This window comes from Chlorocebus sabaeus, chromosome 20 (genome assembly GCF_047675955.1).
Source record: "Chlorocebus sabaeus isolate Y175 chromosome 20, mChlSab1.0.hap1, whole genome shotgun sequence".
Taxonomy (NCBI): Eukaryota; Metazoa; Chordata; class Mammalia; order Primates; family Cercopithecidae; genus Chlorocebus; species Chlorocebus sabaeus.
The window spans coordinates 94,764,187-94,792,091 of NC_132923.1; the positions used below are offsets into that span (position 1 = coordinate 94,764,187).

The 27,905-nt window shown below is 38.5% G+C and overlaps 1 protein-coding gene across 4 annotated transcripts in view; it reads left to right on the plus strand.

Annotated features, from left to right (window-relative positions):
- Window positions 1-27,905, plus strand: part of FOXJ3 (forkhead box J3) — a 150,072-nt gene that overhangs the window by 18,457 nt on the left and 103,710 nt on the right. For all 4 annotated transcript variants that reach the window (XM_007979185.3, XM_007979190.3, XM_007979186.3 and 1 more), the window contains exon 2: window positions 5,568-5,628. In XM_007979185.3, the coding sequence (XP_007977376.1) occupies window positions 5,585-5,628 (44 nt within the window). In that variant the 5' untranslated portion in view covers window positions 5,568-5,584. The remainder of the gene's footprint in view (window positions 1-5,567; window positions 5,629-27,905) is intronic.

The following is a 27,905-nucleotide window of genomic DNA, read 5'->3' on the forward strand; positions in this document are numbered from 1 at the left end:
TAATTGTCAATAGTTGGGATTCCAGTCTTGAGTCTTCAGCCGCAAGGTCATGAATGGTAGTAAGTTTTTTGTAAATTATAAAGCGTTACATTTCTGTATAGGTGGGAAAGGGGAGAGACCTCATAAGTATTTCGGGCTGGATGTGATCACTCATGCCTGTAATCCCAGTGCTTTGGGAGGCTGAGGTGGGAGGATCGTTTGAGGCCAGAAGTTTGACATCAACCTGGACAACACAGCAAGACCTTATTTTTACAAAACATAAAAAATAAAAAAAATTTAGCCCAATGCAGTGGTGTGCACCGGTGGTCCCAGATACTAGGGAGGCTGAGGCAAGAGGCTTGCTTGAGCCCAGAAGTTCGAGGCTGCAGTGAGCTATCATCTGGGCACTGTACTCCAGCCTGGGCAACGAAGCAAGACCCTATCTCTTAAATACAAAAAGAACGTATTCAGAGCTTTTTCAAAACACTTAGTTCTATTTCACTCCATGCCCCCAAATAATATGTTATTATACAACTGTTAGTGTGTTGTGATGGCTTCTTCCTAAATGTGGATGGTTTGTAACTCAGTTTAATGTATACTTGAATACTGCTTATGTTAAAAGGAATTCCATGCTTTTCTATTGGTAATGGAATATAATACAGTAAATAGCTTGTATTGCAGCATACTCATTAGCTAATGCCTGGCTTTTAGTACTCATATTCTGGTTGTGTCATTCTTCTCTTTCTTGATACATAATAATTTTCAAAAGATTTGGAGATTTATGCTGTTGGCACCAAATAAAACCATGTAAATATGGATATAATTGAATGAGTTAATATTATCGTTCAACTATACTTGATGCCACAGAGATTTGTTTGTGACTTGGAGGACTTCGAAATTTCCTGACTTCAATGTGAACCTTAGTCTTCTTTTGTGAGATTTCCTGTTGGTTGTTCAGTTGCTTGGGTAGGGAGAAGACTGGTATATGTTTGTTCTTTCAGTCAATAAGCCTAGGGTTCAGGATGTCATTTAAGGACAGTGATCTAGAGGAAAAATGAATAACACTGGGACTAAGGCATTGAAGCTAGAGCAGATTAGAAAGATAATTAGAGGTTAGAATTTGGTAGTAAATGGTAACTTATTGGAGGTACTAAGGGTGTTGATGTTTGGACAATTCAGTATATGAGATCATTTTCCCTTGCCTGAGTTTTGAACTGACTGAGAAATAAGAACCTACAGATGAAGAAGCAAGACATAACCTTTAAAAAAATTAGCTTTTTATTCAGGTAAAAATCACATACTGTGAAGTTCACCATTTTAAAGTGTACAATTCAGTAGTTTTTAATATATTCTCAAGGTTGTGCAACCATTACCACTATCAATTAGGCCATTTTCATCACTCTAAAAAGAAACCTCCTAGCAGTGACTTCCCATGTGCAATCTCCCTCTCTTCCCCCATCTCCTGGCAACCACCAGTCTACTTTTCATTTCTATAAATTTGCCTATTCTGGACATTTTATATAAATGGAAGCATACAGCATGTGGTCTTTTGTGTCTTTTTCACTTAGCATAAGGCTTTCAAGGTTCATCTGTGTTGTAGCATGTAAAAATACTTCATTCCTTTTTATGGCTGAATGAAGTTGCATTGTGTCTTATATGGTTATTAACTTAGATAAACCATATTTTGTTTATCCGTTCATTAGTTGACAAGCATTTGGGTTATTTTCACTTTTTGGCTTTATGAGTAATGCTGCATATTTGTGTGCAACCAGTCATTTGTGTGCATGGTTTTGTAGGAACATTTAAATTCTCTTGGAGATATATATGCCCGTAATTGCTGGGGTTTATGGTAACTCTGTGTTTAACTTTCAAAGGAGTTGCCTTTGTTTTTGATAAAACCTGTATTGTAGAACGTGGCTTAGGTTTAAGAGCCAAATGAGTTGGCTGACTTTCTGCAGGCCCTCATCCCCATCTGTCAATGGGACAGTTCACCCTAGAGGATGTTTGGGTCAGCAGAGTGGACACACTCAGATCATTGCCTTGTAGAATCCTGGATGGAGAGGGAAGAGAGAGACTGAGGGCTGGGCGTGGTGGCTCAAGCCTGTAATCCCAGCACTTTGGGATCCCAGCTGAGGCAGGTGGATCACCTGAGGTCAGCAGTTCAAGACCAGCCTGACCAACAGGGTGAAACCCCGTCTACTAAATACAAAAAAGTAGCCAGGCATGGTGGTACAGGCCTGTAATCCCGTCTACTTGAGAGGCTGAGACAGGAGGATTGCTTGAACCCAGGAAGCGGAGGTTGCAGTGAGCCGAGTTGGCGCCGTTGCACTCCAGCCTGGGCAACAAGAGTGAAAACTCCATCTCAAAAAAATGAAAAGAGTCTGAGTCCCTGGTACTCAGTTCTTTTGTTAAGTTAGTTCTATGTACTAACCAATTTACCTCTTTGGAGAGGAATGGGCTAAGAGGCCAGGAGTGTTTACTGAAGTAATTCCTCATAGAGACTAAGAGTTGAAAAAAAATTAGTCTGCTCTAACGAAAAGTAAAGAGTTAAGCTAGAAACCTGAAAGCCATTCTTAGATGAAAAGGCTGTGCCATTTTATCCAGGAAGGAAGTATATTAAGAGAAGATGATGAATTCAGTTTTAAACATGGTAAATTTGGGATTTCCGGGACAGAATGTTAGATATTTGTTTGGAGATCAGGAGATTGATCTCTGCTAGAGATGAAGATTTGAGATCGATAGAGATGAAGATTTGAGATCTATCTACATATAGGCAACTAAAATACAAGACTAGGTAGATCACGCATACAGTAAAACAGTAGAAAAGGATGTCTAGTAATTTTTTTTTTTTTTAAATAAAGCTGCTGTGCTATGTACAAAACCCTGACCCAGAAGCAGGTCATCTCTGAGTGGGTTAGCGCCAGGTTCCCCACGAAAGTGTATTCCATGACAGCTGAGGGGAAGGCTGCCTTTTCAGCCACACCCCATTTCCCAGGATGAGGGACTGTCCACGCCGGACTCTGGTCCCAAGGATGTCTAGTAATTTTTATATCTGAATTCCTTGTGGTTTTGTTGTGCTAACTGATGTTTCTGCTGTATTTTGCTATGAGTGGCTGATTTCTTTCTGGGTTTTGTGATTTTTAATTATGAGTACAGTTATTTTGAGATCTTACCTGTGGGAATTTTTCCAGGTTTAGATCAAAGGTGATTTCCTCCAGAGAGAATGTACATGTGCTGCTATCAAGATTGGGTGGGAGATACAACCATCCTAGAGCTACCCTAAACAAAATTCTAGGTATGAAGCTTTTTTTTTTTTTTTTTCCTGAGACGGAGTTTTGCTCTTATTGCCTAGGCTGGAGTGCAGTGGTGTGATGTTGGCTCACTGCAACCTCTGCCTCCCAGCTTCAAGCGATTCTTCTGTCTCAGCCTCCCAAGTAGCTGGGATTACAGGCACATGCCGCCATGCCTGGCTAAGTTTTTTGTATTTTTAGTATAGACGGAGGTTTCATCATATTGGTCAGGCTGGTCTCAAACTCCTGACCTCAGGTGATCCGGCTGCCTCGGCCTCCCAAAGTGCTGGGATTACAGGCCTAAGCAACTGTGCCCGGCTGGTATGAAGCTTTTAAAACCATAGGGGAAGATCAGCTTGTGGTTGTAAAATATCAGGGAAGACACCCTTGCACTGCTGTCACAGTCCCTGATCCTCTCCCAGCACCGAGTGCCGAGGTTAAAAAAGTAGTTTTCCTGGCAGTTTACTTGGTTGAGAACTGAACATTGCTGCCTCTTGTACCTTACTGCTGTCATAGTCCTGGATCCCCTCACCAGCCCTAAGTGCTAAGGTTAAAAAAGCAGTTTTCCTGGCAGTTCTCTTGGTTAAGATCTGAACGTTGTTGCATCTTGTACATTGGGTCCCATAAGGTCTTGGAATTGCAAGCCAGAATTCATAGTGCTTTGCATAATGCCCTAAAGGTGAAGGAAAGCTGGTATCAGTACTCTGCATACCTTTTTAGTTTCCACTGTTTCACTTAGTTTTTGGATTCTGATCATACCTGATTTTCTGTCAAGTTTTTGATTTATATGTAAAGATTTTAAGATATTTTACTCAGCGTTTTAGTTATTTTCAGTGGGTATGAGATCGAGCCATCCATCCTGTCACTCTGGCAGAAATAGAAATGTCTTATCTGTCTCTCTCTTCAGTGTATGCGGGATAATTATTGGATGTAGGGACTTCAATCACCTTTTAAACCAAAGGTTACAGGCTTGGAGCAAAATCCAGTTTCCGTTTGGCCCACATAGTATTTAGGAAATGAAAATCAGGGCCAGGTGCAGTGACTTATGCCTGTAAGCTTAGCACTTTGGGAGGCTGAGGCAGGAGGATCACTTGAGCCCAGGAGTTCAAGATCAGCCTGGGCAACATAGCGAGACTCCATCTTTTTTTTTAAAAAAAGTTAAAATAAAAAATCAAGAGATTACAGATAAAATTTTGGATTTTTTTTGATTCTCTTGAAAAATTGGAAGTTCTTAAAATGCTGGGCGTATAATGCTCCTGCCTAGCAACAATTGACTAGAACTGGGAATAGCCCTGATCCCTTCAGACTGAACATGCTCTCTTTAGTTGCTCACAGTTCCGCCACTTGTGCAGTATATGCATATGTATACACTTAAACCCATTTTACCTTATCCCATTTATGTTACCATTAGGCATTTGTGGATCATCCTTCTGCCTAATGAAAATACTGATACTCTCCCATGTGCTCCATAGTAGTGCTGATAGACACTTTTACATTTGTTGATTTATTTAATTCTAACAACAAGCTTGGAGTTTAATCTCCTTTGAATAAAGTTATGTAGGTGGTATTAGCCCCATGTTACAGATGAAGAAACTGAGGTTCATTGAAGTTATATAAATTCTTTAAGGTCTCATTAGTGCCACTGTTAGAATTTGAACCTAAAACCTAGAATTGGAATTCAAAGCTCTTTCTGTTTCAGTGCTTCTCTTTACTACTGCTGCTGCTGCTGCTGCTGCTATTGCTACTACTACTACTACTACTATTACTACTTTTTTTTTTTTTTTAAACAGTGGAACTGTTTCTTAGATGAAGTCTTTGTGAAGTCGAATATTTAAAACCAATAAAGGTAGCACTATTTTGCTGGAGGAATAGATTTGGTGGGGCACTTATTTGGGGGTTGAAACCTGCATGCTTAAGTCTGGTAGCTTTTGGGCATCTTTCTAGAATCCCTAGGACTCTACTAAAACAGTTTGGACACTCTCTATGACTAGCCATAATCATTTGTTAAATCTTATGAAATCTCAGCTTCTTTAGATGTTACAGTTATAGTGTATCTATTTCTGTTATGCCGCCTGATAATGTCTGTAGGCTTCCTGATATGTTTGTCTGTCTTAGTGTAATCCCTCTTATGACTCAGTGGCATTTTTCTTTCATGTAAGTTTGTGTTCTGATAAGGGTGATTCTTTTAGCATTTTACTTCTGTTTTGAGAATGTTTTAAAGTAAATCTGAAGTGAGACTTACGGTTTAATTTAATTTACTTTGCAGCATCTGATAACTAACTCTTCTTTACTTTTCAGATTCTCTTTGTGGCCAGATGGGTTTGTATGGACAGGCTTGTCCATCTGTAACTTCATTAAGGTGAGTGCTCTTTTTTTTTTTTCTTTATTAGAACATGTAACATTTTAAAAGTTAGACTGGTCACCTTATATTGCAATGAATTTCAGGGTGAGATTTAGAATAAAATATTGTAGCTTGTTTTGTCAAGTAGTGCAATTTGGCGGAATGGAGTGATATTTCTGCTTACTGAAATTTTTGTGGTAATGGGATTTGGATATGCTTTTAATCTTCATTTAGTGAACTGAGTATAGTGTGGTGGTAATTTGTACATGAAACAACATAATTAACACTTCTTTGTGTTTCTTTTAAAAAGACTAATCTGGGCCAAGTGCGGTGACTCACACTTGTACTCCCAGCATCTTGGGAGGCTGAGGCGGGTGGATCACCTGAGGTCAGGAGTTCAAGACTAGCCTGGCCAACATGGTGAAACCGTGTCTCTACTGAAAATACAAAATAATTGGCCAGTTGTGGTGGCTCACACCTGTAATCCCAGCTACTCGGGAGGCTGAGGCAGGAGAATCGCTTGAACCCAGGAGGCAGAGGTTGCAGTCAGCTGAGATTGTGCCATTGCACTCCAGCCTGGGCAACAAGAGTGAAACTCCATCTCAAAAAAAAAAAAAGCCAATCTGCTTTCTACTCAAATTAATTAGAACGTAGTAAATTTTGATTGCCTTTGTAGCAATCAAAATAAGACTGAAGATACTAATTTTAATTTCTTTCTAAGGGATGGTAAAAATATAATATCTAGATTTCTCTAATTTACAATAAAACATGAGAAATGTAAAAAGTAGGAACTGTTTTGTTGTGTACGACCCTGTGGTTTCAGATTTTTGAAGTCACCAGATCAGTTTTGCCAATCAATTAATATGTGAAGTCAAATTAGCAAAACAGATAAATATATGACTGTTTTTGCTGGCTTAGGCTTCCATATTCTACCTTCACATTGGCCCCTGAGGGATTGTCATGGTTCCCAGAGTGAAAAATGATCTAAACCTAATCTGCTAATTGAAATCTTAGAGTATGAAGTGTTGATGGCAGGACCTGCTAGTTACATGTGGTTGTGTAGTCAGCCATATCATTTATTCATCTAGCGTATTGAGCATCTACTGTTGTCAGGCACTGTTCTAAATGTTGGGGCATAGCAATGAGCATAACATGTAAAAATCCTGTAATCATGGAATTTACATTTTGGTGGAGGGACAATTAATAAAGAAAATAGTATAAGTATCTGTTAGTGATATGATAAGGGTTAAGGAGAAAAATAGAGAAGAGGAATAGGAAATAATAGGAGTATGTGTTATTTTAGACAGGCCAGTCCTAAGGGAAGCCTTCACTAAAAAAGGGGACATTTGAATGAAGATCTTAAAATATGAGGGAGTGAGCCATATATTGGATAAGTGGTAGTTGAGCATTCTTTAGGCACAGAGGGAGTGCAGGAAGATCCAAGGCGGGAGGCTGCCTTGTATGTTTGAGGAGCAATGGAGGAGGTCATTGTGGTTGCAGCAGCGTAGATGAGGAAGGGTTATAATTGCCCAGCTTTGGAGGGCAGAAGGAGAGAGAGGAGAGATTACAAAATTGCCAGAACCATGATTGGGAATGAAGGAATCCTTACGCTTAAGAGCAATCCTGATTTTCCGGAATGCCACACACACACACACACACACACACACACACACACACACAGACACAGATACAGACAAAATGAACAATGAAGTTACCTTTGTAGTTTTTATGTACTTGACGTTTTGCAAGTCAAGGCTGACTGTCCTATTTCTCAGTAGAAAAGCTTTTTTTTTTTTTTTGTAAAATGATTATTGTTTCTTTAGCGTCCACTTTCTACTGATTAGACTTCCTTAAGATATTTTAGTTGTATGAAATGCTGAAACACTCATATATTAAGGTAATTGACTGAAATTTTAAGTCTCTGTGAATACTATATTTATGTTTAGGTTAAGCCTTTATATGACATTGGGTTAGGAATAATATGTGTGTAACTTTTGTTTGATGAAAGAGAAGAGGTAATATAAGTTATGCTACAGTTTACTCACTGTGTTGTAATTCCTTAGCACAGTATTCTACAATCAGAATTGTTTGGGATATAACTGTATATCTAGCATTTAATTTATAAACTGAGAAGCCCTATGGCATCAGAGTCATGATATTTATTGTCCTTATGTATGTCTTTCATTTCTGTAATATTCTGTATGGTCCACATCTGAAACAGAGGATTCCCATTCTTAGATTTGTGTATAGAAGACCATTGTCTGTCACCGATTTTTCTTAGTGGAAGCCAGTATTGTTTTGAGACGAAGGAGGGAAGAAAAACTGGATTACTTAATAACCACAATAAATTTTAGTCTACTTCCCATAGAGTCTTCCCCAAACCAGAAATGGTCCCTGCAAACTACACTGCCCACATAGGGGTACAACCAGAACTCTTAAAGTAACTCAACCCTACTGAAAAACATTGCTTGTTTGCCTTATCTCTCTTGTATATACTATCTGTATATCTAGAAAGTGACTAACCTCAAGACAGGAAGCAAATGAGTTGGTGGAGAAGAACTGGTCATGTGGCTGGGAATCAGAAAATGGATAGGCAGGTGGGAGTTTGTAGGCACAAGTATGAGTGGGAGTGGACAATTTATGTGTAAGTGAAGGTAGTGAATAGAAGGAAAGTATAAAAAATTTGTTGGTTGGAAGAGGGTAGTTAGTAAATGGATTAAAACTCCCTCAGTCTCCTTAAGTATTTAGGGTAAGGTAAACAAGTACTACTTTCTGTGGATGATATTGAATCCTTGTTTAATCTGACTTTGTTAGAATTGTTGTTAAAATTAGACTTGCTGTATTTTTATGATTACAAAGTAGTACATAATTATTGTAGAAAATTTGGGAAAACAGAGCTTGCTTTTTTTATACCAGTAGATATTATATGTGAATTAGAAAAAGACCCTCTAAATTTGCCTTAAAAAAATGACTGCAGAATAGTTTGTAGTGATAGTTAAGTATACTCTGTAATTGTAACCAAATTACTCTGACTCTTTGGTCTACTTTACTTGCTAGTATAGGTAGAATTGCATTTCAACAAAAGTCACTGTAACAACATCATATTCTACATGAGACTATTTTAGCATTCAGGATTCTCTAGGGAGGCTGAAACCATACCACTATTTGAACAGAGATAATACTTTAATAGAATTGATAACTAGATATAAATGTTAACTAAGTAACATAAAGGATAAAAACAAAACTAAAATATCATGAAGATAGACACAACAGGAAGCAGCTACTGCCCATAGGGCTCAGGGACCAAAGGGAACGAGAAAACATTAGGAACTTAGAGGAAAGTCCCCGAAGAAATGAAACTTAGACCTCTGAGAAGCTGCTGCATGATCGATGCTGGTGTCTGAGCTTGGAAGAGGGGTTCTGTAAGGTTGGGACCCAGACCTTGCTGGCTGATGCTGGTGTCTCTCAGTGGTTTATGGTGAAGCTAGTTCTGGAAGTGTTGGAAACACTGCAAGCTGGATTCACTTGTTGCTACTGGAAGAACCTGCTGCTATAGGGCTGAAGAAGCCTGTGTTGGGGAAATGCTCTTATGAAACCTAAAGATTACATAGGAAGATACAGTCTTTTCTTCCTCCTCCTCCAGCCTTTCAGTTCATCTTGAGTGCCTCTTCTTGGGAGAGCTTTTACAGAGTCTTAGTGCAAGCACCACAAAGCAGAATACGGGTAGGGGTGCTGCAGTTTGGAGCTGAGGGGCAATAACCTAATAGCTGCCTTCCTTGCTCCAACAGACTGCTGAGAAATAGGGTACAAGAAGATATTTTCTAAGATGTTTTGCAGCTAATATTTATGGGATTTAGTAGAGTACTGCATATTACTTAAAAAATCCTCAGAAGTTTTTTAAACACTGTGAAATTATATTAAAAATTTATGTTAAGATTCACAAGTATTTGCAGTCTGAATCTATTGTATTTATATCCTGAGTTTGAGTGATAAGAGTCTGGATAGTGAGGGATAGGCCATTCACATCTGTTCAATTCCTGAGTTTTGGATAGCAAGAGTAAAAGTTCAGAGAGTGGGGCCGGGCGCCGTGGCTCACGCCTGTAATTCTAGCACTTTGGGAGGTCAAGGTGGGCGGATCACGAGGTCAGGAGTTCGAGACCAGCCTAATCAATATGGTGAAACCCTGTCTCAACTAAAAATATAAAAAATTAGCCAGGTGTGGTGGCGCTCGCCCTTATTCCCAGCTACTTGGGAGGCTGAGGCAGGAGAATCGCTTGAACCCGGGAGGCAGAGGTTGCAGTGAGCTGAGATTGTGCCACTGCACTCCAGCCTGGGCAGAGTGAGACTCCGTCTCAAAAAAAAGAAAAAAGTTCAGAGAGTGATGGATATAATTTCTGTTAAACAGTAGAATCTTAAAAGTTTAGCAGAATCCTTTTGTTTCCTGAGTTTGGATAAGATGGATTTGAATCCTCAGATGTACCTGTATTTTATTTCCAAATACAGATTGAGTAATAACAACAGCTTACTGAAAAAGCAAAAGCTTTTCTTGACTATTTGCTTTATGTATACGAGTGAATATGTTTGTGACTCATATGACATACTTCTTTTACATATTGTAACGATAGACTATTTTTTGTAATTTCATTTTGTTTCAGTTTTTAATTTTTGTGGGTAACATGTATATTTATGGGGTACATAAGATATTTTGATACAGGCATGCAGTGCATAAGTGGGGTATATTCATCACCTCAAGCATTTATCCTTTGTGTTACAAAGAATCCAATTATTTTAGTTATTTAAAAATGTACAATTAAATTATTACTGACTATAGTCACCCTGTTGTGCTGTCAAACACAAGATCTTAGTCACTCCTCCTATTTTTTTGTACCAATTAGCCATTCTCACTCTCCCTGACGCCCCACTACTCTTCCCAGCCTCTGGTAACCATCCTTCTACTCTATCTCCGAGTTGTTTTCATTTTTAGCTCTCACAAATAAGTGAGGACATGCAGTTTGTATTTTTGTACGTGGCTTATTTCACTTACCATAACGACCCCCAGCTCCATCCATGTAGAAAATTACAGGATCTCGTGTATATATGTACCACATTTTATCTATTCATCTGTTGGTGGACGCTTAGGATGCTTCCAAATCTTGGCTATTGTGAACAGTATTGCAACCAATATGGGAGTGCAGGTATCTCTTTGATATGCGGATTTGCCTTCTTTTGAGTGTATACCCAGCGCTGGGATTGTTGGATCTTTATGGTAGCTCTACTTTTAGTTTTTTTGAGGAACTTCCAAACTGTTCACGGTAGTGGTTGTACTAATATACATTCCCTCCAACAGTGTACAAAATCCAGTGTTCCCTTTTCTCCACATCCTCTCCAGCATTTGTCATTGCCTGTCTTTTGGATAAAAGCCATTTTAACTGGGGTGAGATGACATGTTACTATAGTTTTGATGTGCATTTCTCTGATGATCAATGACATTGAGCACCTTTTCATACACCTGTTGGCCATTTATATGTCTTTTGAGAAATGCCTATTTAGATCTTTTGCCCATTTTAAAAATCAGATTATTAAATTTTCTCCTATAGAGTTATTTGAGCTCCTTATATATTCTGGTTATTAATCCTTTGTCAAATGAGTAGTTTGCAGATATTTTCAGCCATTTTGTGGCTTGTCTCTTAACTTTTTTGATTGTTTCCTTTGCTGTGCAGAAGCTTTTTAACTTGATGTGATCCCATTTGTCTATTTTTGCTTTGGTTGCCTGTGCTCGTGGGGTGTAACTCAAGTAATCTTTGCCCACTCCAACATCCTGGAGAGTTTCCCCAGTGTTTTCTTTTAGTAGTTTAGTTTGAGGTCTTAGATTTAAGTATTTAATCCATTTTGGTTTGATTTTTGTATATGGCAAGAAATAGGGGTCTAGTGTTATTCTTCTGCATATGGGTGTCCAGTTTTCCCAGCACCTTGTTGAAGAGACTGTCCTTTCCGTTATTTGTTCTTGGAACCTTTGTCAAAAATGAGTTCACTCTCGATATATGTATTTGTTTTCTGGGTTCTCTATCCTGTTCCATTGGTCTATATCTGTTTTTATGCCATTACCATACTGTTTTGGTTACTACAACTTGAAGTCAGGTAATGTGATTCCTCCAGTTTTGTTCATTTTGCTTAGGATAGTTTTGGGTATTCTGAGTCTTTGGTGGTTTTGTATAAATTTTAGGATTTTTTTTTCTATGTCTGTGAAGAATGTCATTGGTATTTTGATAAGGAGTGCATTGAATCTTTAGTTTGCTTTGGATAGTATGTACATTTTAACAGTATTAATTCTTCTAATCCACGAACATGGAGTATCATTCCTTTTTTTGGTGTCTTCAGCTTCTTTCCTAAATGATGGTTTTCATTGTGGAGGTCTTTCACTTCTTTGGTTAATTCCTAGGTATTTTATTTTATTTGTACCTATTGTAAATGAGATTACTTTCTTGATTTCTTTTTCGGATTGTTCCCTCCTGGCATATAGAAACTCTGGTTTTTGTATGTTGATTTTTGTCTCCTTCAACTTTACTGAATTTGTCAGTTCTAGTAGTTTTTTGGTGGAGTCTTTAGGTTTTTCCAAATACAAGATCATATCATCTGTAAACAAGGATAATTTGACCTCTTCCTTTCTAATTTGTATGCCCTTTTTTTTTTTTTCTCTTGTCCGATTGCTTGAGCTAGGACTTCTGTTAATTTGGTTTGGTCAAAGCAAAATAGGTTTGCTGTTTCTTAGAGCTTGTAGAAATGGGACCCTTTCTGCATTTCTGAATTACCTAACATTTATTAGAGGATTTATTTTATGATTCTCACATGTATGCAGCCTGGGATACAGTAGTACTTGTAGTAGTTTCTGGTGATATTTAATACCTTCTACCTGAGATCACTTCCTCTTACATTTTTCTGTATTTGTCCTTTTTTAGCACTCATTTTTGTTAACGCTTCTTCCTTAAAGATGCCTTTTATTATTGATCTTATTCGTCTACGTATTGTATGCCAAGGAACACATAGAAATATTTGAGTGCCCCAGATGAATTTCCTGTCCATCTCTTTCCTCATTTCCCTACTCTTGAAATTGATGACCCTGCTGTTTAGAACTACCAGAAGAAGGTAGATTTATTTCAAGCGTTCTTGCTGCCTCATTTCTAGAGGCATACTGGTATTGATAAAGCAGCTGTGGTATATAGACTTAAGATAATGTAGATACAGGTTCACATCTCTCTCTGCCACATATTAGCCATGTACTGTTGGGTAAATTACTTTTCCTAATGTTGCTTTAATAGAGTTGCTAATGTTTACTTCACCACTCTTAACTTCAAAGCATCACTGAATATGCTGGTGAGTTAAATGTGAAACGTGCCTGCTAACAGTGCACATGGTGCAAAATTATACTGAAAAATAAAAAAGTAATTGTATGATTTGACTTAGAAAGCTTATCATAGGCAAGCTTTGTGGTTCAGTGGCACTCAATGCAGAAACATATCTCCAGGCATTTGGAGTACCCACTCTTCTAAATTAGGAGTTTAGGCTATACTCCCCTTCCCGTACAGAGGAAGAGGATTCAAGGAATTAAATTTATACATGAGGAATCTGGCATATTTTCTCCTCTTTTCTAGTTTCTAATAGTAGAAAACAAAAAGGTTCGTCATTTTTAGAATAAAAGAAGGAATGGGACAGATTTGTATCCTTTGCTAACAGTATAAAAACATGGGGTAGAAGAAAGTTTACTATTTTCCTTTGTTCTGTTTCCCCTTCATCCTAAATTCTAAGATTCTAGAATATCTACCAGTAGTATCAGGTTTGCCACTGATCTTCAGGCTAAGGATGTTGCTGACATTTAATATTATATGTTTACTATATTTAATACAGTTGAAATTTTAGGCTTTTGGGTGCCAGACAGTGGCAGAAATAGCCTTTGCATTATCATGCCATATTTATCATTATCATTTTTATTAATTTTTTGGAATTAGTAAAATCTTTATTAATGTACATGTTTAGATATGGCATGTTCCAATTAAATTATGAGTAATGAGAAAATCCTCTTAAATTTGACCATTACAGAAACTTTCTCTAAAATGCGTTTTGAGTTTTCTGATATGGGAGCTAGTAACCTTTTGTGGCTATTTAAATATAAGTTAATTAAAAATAGGTAAAATCAAAAATTCACTTCGTTAGTCATACTAGCCACATTTTAAGTGCTCACTCGCTATACATGGCTAGTGGCTGTCATATTGGACAGCATGCAGATATTTGCATTGTTGGAGAAAGTTCTGTTGGGGAGCGCTGGTCTGTTTTATGTTTGATTGAGACAGGGTCTTGCTTTGTCGCCCAGGCTAGAGTACGGTGGCACAGTTATGACTTGTGGTAGCCTCAACCTCTTGGACTTAAGAGTTTCCCCACCTCAGTCTCTAGGGTAACTGGGACTGACTACAGGCGCGTGCCACCATGCCCAGCTAATTTTTGAATTCTTTGTAGAGATGGGTCTCCCTGTGTTGCCCAGGCTGGTCTCAGAGCTCTTGGGTTCAAGTGATCTGCCCTCACTGGCCTCACAAAGTGCTGGGATTTACAGACATTGGCTACTGTGCCAGGCTTAACAGCACTAGTCTGGATCACTCTAAGTATAATTTAACCTTTTTTTTTTTTTTTTGAGACAGAGTCTCGCTCTTTCGCCCAGGCTGCAGTGCAGTAGTGCGATCTTGGCTCACTGCAACCTCCACCTTCCGGGTTCAAGCGATTATCCTGCCTCAGCCGCCTCAGTAGTTGGGATTACAGGCGCCTGGCTAATTTTTTGTATTTTTAGTAGTGACGGGGTTTTGCCATGTTGCCCAGGCTGGTTTCAAACTCCTGAGCTCAGGCAATCCACTTGCCTCGGCCTCCCAAAGTGCTGGGATTACAGGCATGAGCCACCACCCTCAGTCATAATTTAATCTTTAAGATCCTAATGTCCTAAGGCCTCCATTTCTGAACACCAGATATTGAGGAGTACTATTGACTGACTTATTCATTAACTTAAGGACATAAAGTTGCTTTTGTGACTGAATACTGACTTTGGTAGATACCATTTATGGTGTTCTTACTGTTAGACCAGGCATTATTTAAGCACTTTTAAGTTTATTAAGTTCCCCCAACAATTCTGTGAGGTCAGTACCATTATTATCCTTACTTCATAAATGAGGAAACTGAGGTAAAGTTAATTAACTCAAAGATATATAGGTAATTAGGGATAGAGCTGGGATTCATACTTAGGTCCTTATCCAATGCCCATGCTTTAATCATTTAATTCTACTGCCTCTTGGCTATAAGTATTTATTGTAATTTCAGGCTTTTTTCTTAAATGAAGGCTGCCAAACAATTTTCTTCTTAATTGAGGGCACTATAAAAAGTAAGTAAAAAAGAGAAGTGTCAGTGCAGGAGACTGTAGAAAAAGGTAATAGAAAACCAGCGCTTTAATTTTGGAATACTAAAATTGAAAAAAAAATCTTGTTTAAAATTGATAACATTTTTTGTTTTTTTGTTAACAAAAGACAGCAGGTTTTTTTTTTTTAAACTTCAGGGAGATGGAGAAATTTTGAGTTTTTATGAGGGGGAATCATATGTTAGAGGTAATAGGGAATAAAAAGCGTCACTGAATATACTAGTGAGTTCAATATAAAACACATGCCTACTAACAGTACATATAGTGCAAAATAGTACTACTGAAAAATAAAAAAATTGTACGATTTGATGTAATAAACTTATCATAGGCAAGCTTTATGGTCCAGTGGCACTTATTGTAGAGACATATCTCTAGGCATTTGGAGCATCCACTTTTCTAGATTAGGGTTTAGGCTGTACTCTACTTGCCATACAGAAAACTTGGGGCAGTGGAGATTTCCCAACTCCATGCCTAGGCATACCTCTGGGTAACTGGTGGTTGCCCATTGGAGCCCAACTCTCCTCTGCCCCCCATACCTGGTGCTTATGCCCTGCTATTGGGGGACCTGTAGGTGGTCCTGCCTGGTCTGGACCCACCTGTCTTGGTCTCCTGCTCCAGGGCTGGGCAGGGAGCTCAGACCACTGTGCATTCTGCAGATCAGCCCATTGCCTGAGGCAACAGAGAGCTTCTCAGTAAGCAAGGATCAAGTATATACCCATCTATATTGGCTTCAGCTGGCTCTTACCTGTGAGTGCCACCTACTGACCTGGAAGTTTAATTGCATGATACAATAGAAAATCTGCTGACAAGTGTACAGCACTAGGGATCTTGATAAACTTCCTGAGACCTCCACCATCCTGGCCCCACAAGATGTAGTAAGCCTGCTCCCATGCCCAGTACATCAGTAATACAACCAGCATTTGAGAAAACTACCATTCAAAGGCTAACTGTAACCAGGGAACTTAATACAGACTCTTTGCCACTGAAAGCACCCAGAACTAAAGCCAAAAGACCCTACGGAACATATATTATAGACACCTCCTGAAGGGGAGAAAAATCACGTCGAAATGAAAGCAAATTCAAAAAATAAGGAGAGATGGCTTATCTAGATGAGAAGCAACCAGAGAAACAACTCTGAAACTATGAAAAAAGTGTGTTACAATGCCTCAGAAGGATCACATTAACTCTCCAGCAGTAGATCCTAACCAAAATTAAAATCTTTGAAATATAAGATAAAGAATTCAGAATGTTTTGGTTTTAAAGAAACTCAATGAGATCCAAGAGAAAGTTGAAAATGCACACAAATCAGAAAAACAGTTTGGGATATGAAAGGAAATATGAAAAATAAACCCAAACATATTTTGGAAATGAAAAATTCATTGAAGGAATTACAAAACATAGTTGAAAGCTTTAATGCTAGTCTAGAGAAAGTAGAATAAAGAATTTCAGAGCGGGAAGACAGGTCTTTTGAATTAACCCAGTCAGATGAACATAAGGAAAAAAAGAAGTAAAGTAAGTGAACAGAGGCCAGGTGTGGTACCTCATGCCTATACTCCCAACGCTTTGGGAGGCCGAGGCGGGTAGATCACTTGAGGGTCAGGAGTTCAAGACCAGCCTGGCCAACATGGTGAAACCCCATCTCTACTAAAAATACAAAAAAATTAGCAGAGCTTCGTGGTATGTGACTGTAATCCCAGCTACTTGGAAGGCTGAGGCAGGAGAATCGCTTGATTCCAGGAAGTGGAGGTTGTGGTGAGCCAAGATCGTGCCACTACACTCCACACTGGGCGACAGAGTGAAACTCCATCTCAAAAGAAAAAAGAAAAGTGAAAAAGTCTTGGAGAAATATGGGATTGTATAAAGCATCCAAACTTACAGGTTATAGGTATTCTAGAGAAGAAAAAGTAAAAAGTGTAGAAAAGCTATTTCAGGGAGTAATTAGGAAAAACTTCCCTAGTCTGGGAAGAAATTTAGACATCCAGATACAAGCTCAGAGAACTCCTGAGAGATACATTGCAAGAAGAACCTCATCTAAGGATATAGTCATCAGACTGTTCAAAGTCAGTGTGAAGGAAAAAATTCTAAGAGTAGCAAGAAAGAGGGGATTACCTATAAAGGAAATCCCATCAAACTAAACACTGAACTTCTCAGCAGAAACCCTACAAGCCAGCTGGAAGAGATTGGGGGCCTATTTTTAGTGACTTAAGGAAAAAATTACCACCCAAGAATTTATTTTGTTTGTTTTTTGGGCAGGGTCTCAGTCTACTACCCAAACCTGGAGTATAGTGGCGTGATCACAACTCACCACAGCCTTTACTTCCCAGGCTCAAGTGATCCTCTTGCTCAGCCTCCCAAGTGGCTGGGACTACAAGCACATGCCACCATGCCCAGCTAATTTTCTGGTATTTTTAGGAGAGACAGGGGTTTGCCATGTTGCTCAAGCTGATCTTAAACTCCTGAACTGAAACAGTCCGCCCGCCTTGGCCTCTCAACATACTGGGATTATAGGTGTGAGCCACCATGCACAACCACCGGCCAATAATTTTATATCCTGCCAAAATAACCTTTGTAAATGAAGGAGAAATAAAGTCTTTCCCAGACAAACACATGTGAATGGAATTCATCATCACTATACTGATCATATAAGAAATGCTGAAAGGAGTTCTAAACATGTTAACGAAAGAACAGTACTTGCCATCATAAAAGTACAAAGCTCACAGAGTCTGTAAAGCAGTTATATAGTAGAAACTCCAAGGCAACTAACAACACTGTGACAAGAACAAAACCTCACATATCTATATCTCTGTCTCTGTCTATCTATTTTTTTATTTTTTTTGAGACATAGTCTTGCTCCATCGCCCAGGCTGGAGTGTAGTGGCACCATCTTGGCTCACTGCAACCTCTGCCTCCCAGGTACAAGTGATGCCCCTGCCTCAGCCTCCCGAGTGACTGGGACTACAGGTGTGTGCCACCACACCCGACTAATTTTGTATTTTTAGTAGAGACAGGAATTCACCATACTGGCCAGGCAGGTCTCAAACTCCTGACCTTGTGATCCGCCCACCTGGGCCTCCCAAAATGCTGGGATTACAGGCGTGAGCCACTGTGCCTGGCCTATATATATATATATATTTTAAGATGGAGTCTTGCTGTCTTGCCCAGGTTGGAGTGCAGTGGCATGGTCTTGGCTCACTGCAACCTCTGCCACCTGGATCCAAGCAATTCTCCTGCCTTAGCCTCCCAAGTAGCTAGGATTACAGGCATGTACCACCACACCTGGCTAACTTTTGTATTTTTTAGTAGAGGTGAGGTTTTGCCGTGTTGGCCAGGCTGATCTCGAGCTCCTGACCTCAAGTAATCCGCCCACTGTGGCCTCTTAAAGAGCTGGGATTATGGGTATGAACCACAACACCTAGCCACATATCAATATTAACCTTGAATGTAAATGGCCTATAGCTCCACTTAAAACATACTGAGTGGCAAATGAAATTTAAAAAAAAAAGACCCAACCAGCTGCTACCAGCAAGAGACCCCACACATACTAGTTAAAGACAGCTACAGACTCAAACTAAAGGGGTGAAAAACGGTTTATCATACAAATAAATGAAAAACAAAAGCCAGCAGTAGTATACATTCTCGTATCAGATAAACTTCAAACTGTAATAGTAAAAAAAAAAAAAAAGACAAGAGCATTATATAATGATAAAGGGTTTGATACAACAAAGAGATTTAACTATCCTGAATATATGTGCACCCCACACCAGACCACCCAGATTCATAAATACTACTAGGCCAAAGCAAACAAATTGATGGCAATACAATAACAGTGGAGGACATCAGCACCTCACTGACATCACCATTCAGATCATGGAGGCAGAAAGTCAAAAAAGAAATTCTGGACTTAAACTGTAGACCAAATGGACCTAATAGACATTTACAGAACATGCATTAATCTCATCTGCACGTGGAACATTCTCCAAAATTGACCATATGCTTGGCCATTAAACTAAGTCTCAATACATTCCAAAATACTGAAATCAGATCAAGTATCTTTTTGGAGCACAGTGGAATAAAATTAGAAATCAAATACCAAGAGGAACTCTTAAAACTATTCAAGTAGATGGAAACTAAACAACATGCTCCTGAATTAACTTTGGGTAAACAATGCAATTAAGGCAGAAACTGAAAAAAAAAATTGAAATAAATGAAAATGGAGGCACAGCATACCAAAACCTCTGGGATATCAGTACTAAGAGGAAAGTTTATAGCATTAAATGCCCACGTTAAAAACATAGGAAGATCTCAAGCTACCACCATACATCAAGGAACTGGAAAAATAACAAACCAAACAAAAAGCTAGCAGAAGAAAAAGAGCAAAGAGCAGAGCAGAGCTAAATGAGGCAAAAAAATGATACAAAGGATAAGTGAAACAAAAAGTTGTTTCTTTGAAAGGATACACAAAATTGAAAGACTGCTAGCTAAGTTAACCAAGAAAAGTTAAGTTTTAAATACAAGCAGAAATGATAAAGACAACATTACACCTGACACCACAGAAATACAAAAGATCATCAGAGACTGCTGTGAACATTTATGTACTCATAAACTAGAAAAAGCTAGGGGAAATGGACAAATTCCTGGAAACATACGACCTCCCAAGACTGAACCAGGAAGAAATGTGAATCCTGAACAGACCAGTAACAAGTAACAAAATTCTATCAGTAGTAAAGGAAAACTGTATTAGTCTGTTCTCATGCTGATATAAAGAACTACCTGAGACTGGGTAATTTATAAAGGAAAGAGGTGTAGTTGACTCAGTTCCACAGGGCTGGGGAAGCCTCAGAAAACATACAGTCATGGCAGAAGGGGAAGCAGACTTGTTCTTCACATGGCGGCAGGAAGTAGAAGTGCTGAGCAAAGCGGAGGGAAGCCCCTCATAAAATCATCAAATCTCGTTAGAACTATCAAGAGAACAGTATGAGGGTAACTGCCCCCATGATTCAATTACCTGCCACTGGATCCTCCCACGACACATGGGAATTAAGGGAACTACGAGATGAGATTTGGGTAGGGACACAGCCAAACCTATCACCTTCTAACAGCAAAAAAGGCCAGGACCAGATAGATTTATAGCTGAATTTTGCCAGACATATAAAGAAAAGTTGGCATTTAGGAAAGAATACTGAAACGATTTCAGAAAATTGAGGAGGAGTAATTCCTTTCTAACTCATTCTACAAAACCAGTATCAAAGTCAGGCGAGGACACTAGATACCAAAGTCAGGTGAGGACACTAGGTACCAGTCAGGCACGGACACAACCAGAAAAGAAAACCACAGGCCAATATCCCTAATGAACATAGGTGCAAAAATCCTCAACAAATACTGAATCCAACAGCACATCAAAAAGATTATATATCTTGATCAAGTGGATTTTATTCCAGGAATGCAAGAATGTTGAAGCATATGCAAATTAATGAACGTGATTCACCACGTAAATAGAACCAAACCCCAAAACCATATGATTATCTCCATAGATGCAGAAAAGGCATTTGATAAAATCCAACATTGCCTCATAACAACCCTCAATAAACTAGGCACTGGAGGTACATACCTTAAAATAATAAGAGCCATATATGACAAACCTACAGACAACATCATGTTGAAGGGGAGAAGTTGAAAACATTCTCTTTAAGAACAGGAACAAGACAAGGGTGTCCACTCTTACCACTCTTCTTCAACCTAGTGCTGGAAATCCTAGCCAGAGCAATTAGGCAAGAGAAAGAAATAAAAGGCATCCAAATTGAAAAAGAGGAAGTTTGCTGATAACAAGACTGTATACCTAGAAAACTCTTAAAGACTCCTAGACTTTTATTAAAGTTTCAGGATACAAAATCAATGTACGACAATCAGTAGCATTTCTATACAATAACGTTCAAGCTGATAACCAAATCAAGAACCCAATCCCATTTACGGTAGACACACCCACCCACCTACACACACTCCCCCTGACACCCCTAGGAATACATTAACCAAAGAGGTGAAAGATCTTTACAAGGAGAACTACAAAACACCAGTGGAAGAAATTGCAGATGACATAAGCAAATGGCAAAACATCTTGTGCTGATGGATTGGAAGAATCAGTATCATGAAAATGAGCATACTACCCAAAGCAATCAACAGATTCAATGAAGTTCTTCTCAAATTACCAACATCATTTTTCACAGAGTTAGAAAAACAGCGCTAAAGTTCATATGGAATCAAAAAAGTACTCAGCCAAAGCAATGCTAAGCAAAAGGAACAAATTCAGAGGCATCCGCTTGCCTGACTTCAAGTTATACTACAAGGCTGTAGTAAGTAAAGCAGCACGATAGTGGTTCAAAAATATACATAGAGATCAGTGAAACAGAATAGGGAGCCTAGAAATAAAGCCACATACCTACAACCAACTGATCTTTGACAAAGTTGATGAAAATAAACAGTGGAGAAAGGACATTAACACCCTTTTCAATAAATGGTGCTGGGATGTTGGCTAGCCATATGTAAAAGAATGAAACTGGACCCTTGTGTCTCACCATGTACAAAAATTAACTCAGGCTGAATGGATTAAAGACTTGAACATAAGACCTTAAACTATAAAAGTCCTAGAAGAAAACTTAGGAAGAACTCTTGGATGTTGGCCTAGGCAAATAATTTATGATGAAGACAAGAATAGACAGATGAGACTTAATTAAACTAAAAGCTTCTTCACAGCAGAAGAAATAGCAGATTAAACAGCCTATAGAATGGGAGAAAATATTTGCAAATGATTATTTTCACAAAGGATGAACACCCAGAATCTACATGGAACTCTAATAACGAGGAAAAAACAACTTCTTTTAAAAACTAAGCAGAGGACATGAGACATTTTTTGAAGAAATACAATTGCCAACAAACACATGAAAAAAATGCTCAACATTACTAATCATCAGAGAAATGCAAATTAAAATCACAGTGACATACCATCTTACACCAGTCAGAATTGCTGTTAAAAAGCCAAAAAATAACAGATGTTGGTGTAGTTGTGGAGAAAAGACAATGCTTATACACTGCTGATGGGAACGTAAATTAGTTCAACCTCTGTGGAAAACTATGGAGATGTCTCAAAGAACTAAAAATAGAACTACTTTTTGATCTAGCAAATACACTACTGGGGGTATCTGCCCAAAATAAAATAAACCACTATATAAAAAAGACACCTGACCAGGTGCGGTGGCTCGTGCCTGTAATCCCAGCACTTTGGGAGGCCAAGGCAGCAGATCACCTGAGATCAAGAGTTCAAGACCAGGCTGGCCAACATCGTGAAACCCTATCTCTACTAAAAATAGAAAAATCACTCAGATGAGGCGGCGTACACCTGTAATCCCAGCTAATCGGGAGGTTGAGGCAGGAGAATCGCTTGAACCTGGTAGGCAGAAGTTGCAGTGAGCCGAGATTGTGCCACTGCATTCTAGCCTGGGGGACAGAGTAAGACTCTGTCTCATACACACACACAAAAATGACACCTGTAGTCATGTTCAACACTATTCATAATAGCAAAGTCATGGAAGCAACCTAACTGTCCACCAGCAGTTGACTGAATAAAAAAAATGTGGTATGCAGATACCATGGAATACTTTATAGCATAAAAATGAAATCATGTCCTTTTCAGCAACATGGATGGAGTTGGAGGTCATTATACTAAGTGAAATAACTCGGAAACAAAATCAAATACCGCATGTTCTCACTTATAAGTGGAAGCTAAATAATGAGTATGCATGTACATAAAGATGGAAATATTAGACACTGAAGACTCCACCGGGGGGAGGTTAGGAGGAGGATGAGGGTTGAAAAATTACATGTTGGGTGTAATGTTCACTGTTTGGATTGTGGGTACAATAGAAGCCCAGTCTCCACCAATATGCAGTATACCCGTGTAACAAACATATGTTTACCCCCCGAATCTAAAGTTTTAAAAAAGCTTTGCTTGGTTGCAGGAAAACTAACTCTGGATACATCAAGCAGAAAAGAAAAATAATTTATGGGATGAATTTAGAAAACGGTTGTATTTTACAGAATAAAAGGATAGTTTAGTCTCTTGAAATGGAACTAGGAATTGATGAAATTCTCTTAGAAACCTAGGCATTGTACTGAGCCTTCTCTGTTGCGTTTCTCTGAATCTAATTTATTTCTTCATATCTCCAGGCAACTTTCTTTGCTTTTCTGACACAAAACCATTCTATCACTCAAGTTCGTGGCTTCCTTTTTTTTTTTTTTTTTTTTGAGACCAAGTTTTGCTCTTGTTGCCCAGGCTGGAGTGCAATGGCGTGATCTCTGCTCACTGCAGCCTCCGCCTCCCTGGTTCAAGCAATTCTCATGCCTTAACCTCCCAAGTAACTGGGATTACAGGCGCCTGCCACCACACCTGGATAATTTTTTTTTTTTTGTATTTTTAGTAGAGATGGGATTTCGCCATGTTAGCCAGGCTGGTCTCGAACTCCTGATATCAGGTGATCCGCCCGCCTTGGCTTCACAAAGTGCTGGGATTACAGACGTGAGCCATCACACCCAGCCTCAAGTTCATGGCTTCTTCATTCAGGAGAGCAGCCCAAACTGTTTCACTTCTAATCCTAAATCTTGGGGGAGAAAATTTAGGTAAACAGCTTGGATCAGGTATCACCCTTGGTTCAGATTCTTTAATTTTTTCCTGTATTACTGTTACAGACAAGTTGTAGTACAACATTCAGAGCCAGGGGGATGGAGGCACCTCTGAGAAAGGGCATTGGTATGAGCTAGGCAAAACACTACAGACAGTGCTTGAGACAAAGCAGCATGTATCCACTTTTGGTTGAGAAAGGATTTCAAGAGAGGATAATTTTAGAATTCCTTATGGTCATTGGGTATTGAATGGGAGACTTGATTCCCAGCTTTATGTTAGAACATCCAGAGTATCCTTAGAATTGTGGTATTTGGAATTGGACTCCTGCCTCAATTCTATTCAATCTGACAAATATGTATTGAATACTTACGTCCTTACTAGTGTTCAAGAGTCCACAAAAGCAACAAAAGAAAAGGAAAACAAAAAGGTTATTCCAGTCCATACTAGTGCTTACTTGAGAGCCTGATGTATAGGTGTTTGGCTGGGTCTCTTTTGAAGGTTAGGGATCTGAATGGGGCTTTTAGTATGGGCATCCATTTCTTCACAGTTTTCTTAACACCTTGCCAGTCCCTCACGTATATTTGGAGCTTGCAAAATGATATATCAGCTGTGTTAAAAAGCACAAAGCATGGAGTTATGGAAAGACGAGACTGTTTGAGTAAACAGAGGCTGAGAAAAAATAGTGCTTCTTAGTATAGTGCAAGATAGGTCTATAGATAATTCAAGAAATAGAAAACCAAGAGAAGCTCATGAGACTGGATTGGAAGCCATATGAAATGGAGATACTCATTCATGCTTTACCTCACAACACAATTTTTTTTTTTTTTTTTTTTGCTATTGATATCAAGAAGAACCTAGTATGCTTGAAATAAATTCAGGAAGGAGGATTATTATTATTGCTTTTCAAATTTTTTAAGACATTTTAGTGGGTTTGGAATAGTATCTCGTTGTTTTAGTTTGCATTTACCTGATAATTAGTGATGTTGAGCATCTTTCATGTGTTTATTGGGGTTTGTATGTCCTTGTTTAAATTTTTTGTACATTTTAAAACTGGGTAGTTTGTCTTCTAATTATTGAGTTATATGAGTTCTCTAAATATTCTGAATACACGTTTTTTTTTGTTAGAGCAAGAAAGTTTTAAATTTTGGTAACATCCAGCTTACCAATTTTTTCTTTCATTGTTCAAGCCGAGAAATATTTACACATTCCTAATCACAGATATTTGTTTGTCTCTTTTTATGTCCAAGCTGAGAAATCTTTACTTACTCCAAATCACAAATGCTTGTTTTTTATTTTATTTTATTTTTGGAGACAGAGTCTCACTCTGTCACCCAGGCTGGAGTACAGTGGTGTGATCTTGGCTCACTGCAGCCTCCACCTTCCAGGTTCAAGCAGTCCTCTTGTCTCAGCCTCCTGAGTAGCTGGGACTACAGGTGCCCACCACCACACCTGGCTAATTTTTGTATTTTTTTTGTAGAAATGGATTTCACCACGTTGCCCAGGCTGTTCTCAACTTCCTGAGCTCAAGCAATCTGCCCACCTTAACCTCCCAAAGTGCTGGGATTACAGGTGTGAGCCACCATGCCGAGTCCACAAATATTTGTTTTTTAAAAACAGCTTTACTGAGATGTAATTGACATAGTACAGTTTCATAAGTCTGACAAATATATACACACATAAATCATCACCACATCAATGTGGTGAACATATCTGTCATTCTCAAAAGTTGCCAAAAGTGCTTCTGTGAGGTTCTTCCCTGCTGTCCCTCTGTCTGCAAGGTATCTACTGATCTGCTTTTCTGTTCCTTATTATATATTTGCATTTTCTAGATTTTTATATAAATGGAATCATACAATATGTATTCTTATTTTTGTCTGGCTTTTGTTTAATTATTTTGAGATTTATCCGTGTTGCTGCATGCATCAGCGGTTCATTTCTTTTTATTCCCTTGGATATATTCTCAACAGTTTGTTTATTCATTTACCTGTTGATGGATATTTGGATTGTTTTCAGTTTTTGGCTATTACAAATAAAAATGCTATGAAGATTTGTGTACACATCTTTGTATAGAAATATGATTTATTTTGGGTAAATACCTGGGGGTGAAATGACTGCCATATTGTAGGTATATGTTTAAGAAACTGCCAAGCTGTTGTCCTTAAAGCGGTTGTGCCTTTTTAAACTCCTGCCAGCAGTGTGTAAGAGTTTTTTTATTCTTGTGAACATTTAGTATGGTCAGTCTTTTAATTAGCCTTTTTGGTAGGTATGGTGATATCTCAGTGTAGTTTTAATTTGCATTTCCCTAATAATTAATGATGTTGATCATCTTGTCTTATGAATCCTTTTTCTTTGCAACCCCTCCTTAGGGTTCTGTTTCTTGGCCTTGCATCCCTATTCTCAGGGCCCCATCCGCTGGCTCCGCTCCTGCCTTTACTCCCACCAGTGACGGGATCCTGAGCCCGCTCCTGTCCTGCTGGCCCCATCCGGCTCCTGCCCTCAGCTCCTCTGAATCTTTGCTGTATTTTATTTGTTGAACTATCTGTTTAAGTCTTTTGCCCTTTAAAAAAATGAGTTTTCTTATCTCATTTAGTTTTGCGAGATCTTTATATTTCCTGGATACAAGTCCTGTTGGTTCATTCCCTCCACCCCCAGTGAGGTGGATCTTGCTCTGTTGCCCAGGCTGGAGTACAGGATTATGATCATAGCTCACTGCAGCCTCAAACTCCTGGGCTCCAGCGATCTTCCTGCCTTGATTAAACAAACAGACAAAAGAAACAACAAAAAAATTTTTTTCTTTACAGATGAGTTCTTGTGATGTTGCCCAGGCTGGTGTTAAACTCCTGGCCTCAAGTGATCCTCTTGCCTTGGCCTCCCAAAATGCTGGGATTACAGATGTGAGCCCTGTAATTTGTAGGGCTAAGCCCTGCACAAGTCCTTTTTAAGATATATGCTTTGCAAATGGTTTCTGCCAGTCTGTGGCTTGCCTTTTTCATTCTCCTAACACTGTCTTTGAAGAACAAAAGTTTTAAATTTTGATAAAGTCCAGTTTATTAGTTGTTTCATGAATTGTGATTGTTTTTGGTGTCATATCTAAGAAATACTTGCCTAACCAGATTTTCTCTTATGATTTCTTCAAAAGTTTTATAGATTTAGCTTTTACATCTAGGTTTGTTGTTCATTTTTAAGATTTTTATATATGATGTGATGTAAAGGTCATTTTTAGTTTTTCTCCCATGCAATCAGTTGTTTCAACATAAATTTTTGAAAAGTCTTTCCTTTCTGCACTGACTTGTCTGGTGCCTTTATTAAAAATCAAGTGACTGTATGTATGTGAGTCTTTTCTTGGACTCTGTTCTATTGATCTATGTCTGTCCTTTCCCCCAAATTTGGTCATTGGCATTTTACAGTAAACCTTGAAATCTGACAGTCTTAAGTCCTTTATGCTTTTGAAATTGAGAAAAGAGCCTGATATCTCATATCTGCTTAGTGGAGGGTTGAAAATTAGGGTATTCATATTTATAGATTACCGAATAAAAATGTAAAAGATAGTAAATAACTGTGACTTCTTTGAGCACATGGGAGGGGATGAGTAGTTCCATCAAGTAAAGATTGTGATGTTTTAAGGAGGAAGTTGCTGTACTTGATAAGAAGAAAAAGATAAAGTCTGTGATAAAGACAGCAAAGTTCAGATGTTTTAAAGTGATGGCAAGGAATAAAAAGTAGAAACATAAAATGTAGGATCTTTTAAAAGGAGCCAGTATAGTAGAATAAAGAAGATAGAATAAGGAAGACTTAGAGTCTAGTTAAGTTTGAGCTGCAGCATCTTTACATGTGGATTATTAGTGAACATCCCAAATAGTGCTGGGATTTCCATGTAAGTCAGTTATCTTCACACTTTTTCACTCCTTTTCATACCGTGGAATTGTAATGATAATCAGTGTTGATGTTTTATGTAAGTAGATAATGACTGATGCGCTGTTACAGAAGGAGGTCTGTTTGTTTAGATATTAACTAGTACGTAACGGTCAGCTGACTTGTGGTAAGATCCATAACCTTAAGTGATTCTAGCTTAACTTATTCCTACTTATTTTTTTGAACTCCTTCAATGAATATGAATTCCTCCAGTGAATTGACTGGTGTGTTCCTCTAATTTTTCTCTTCTTTGATGACTATGGT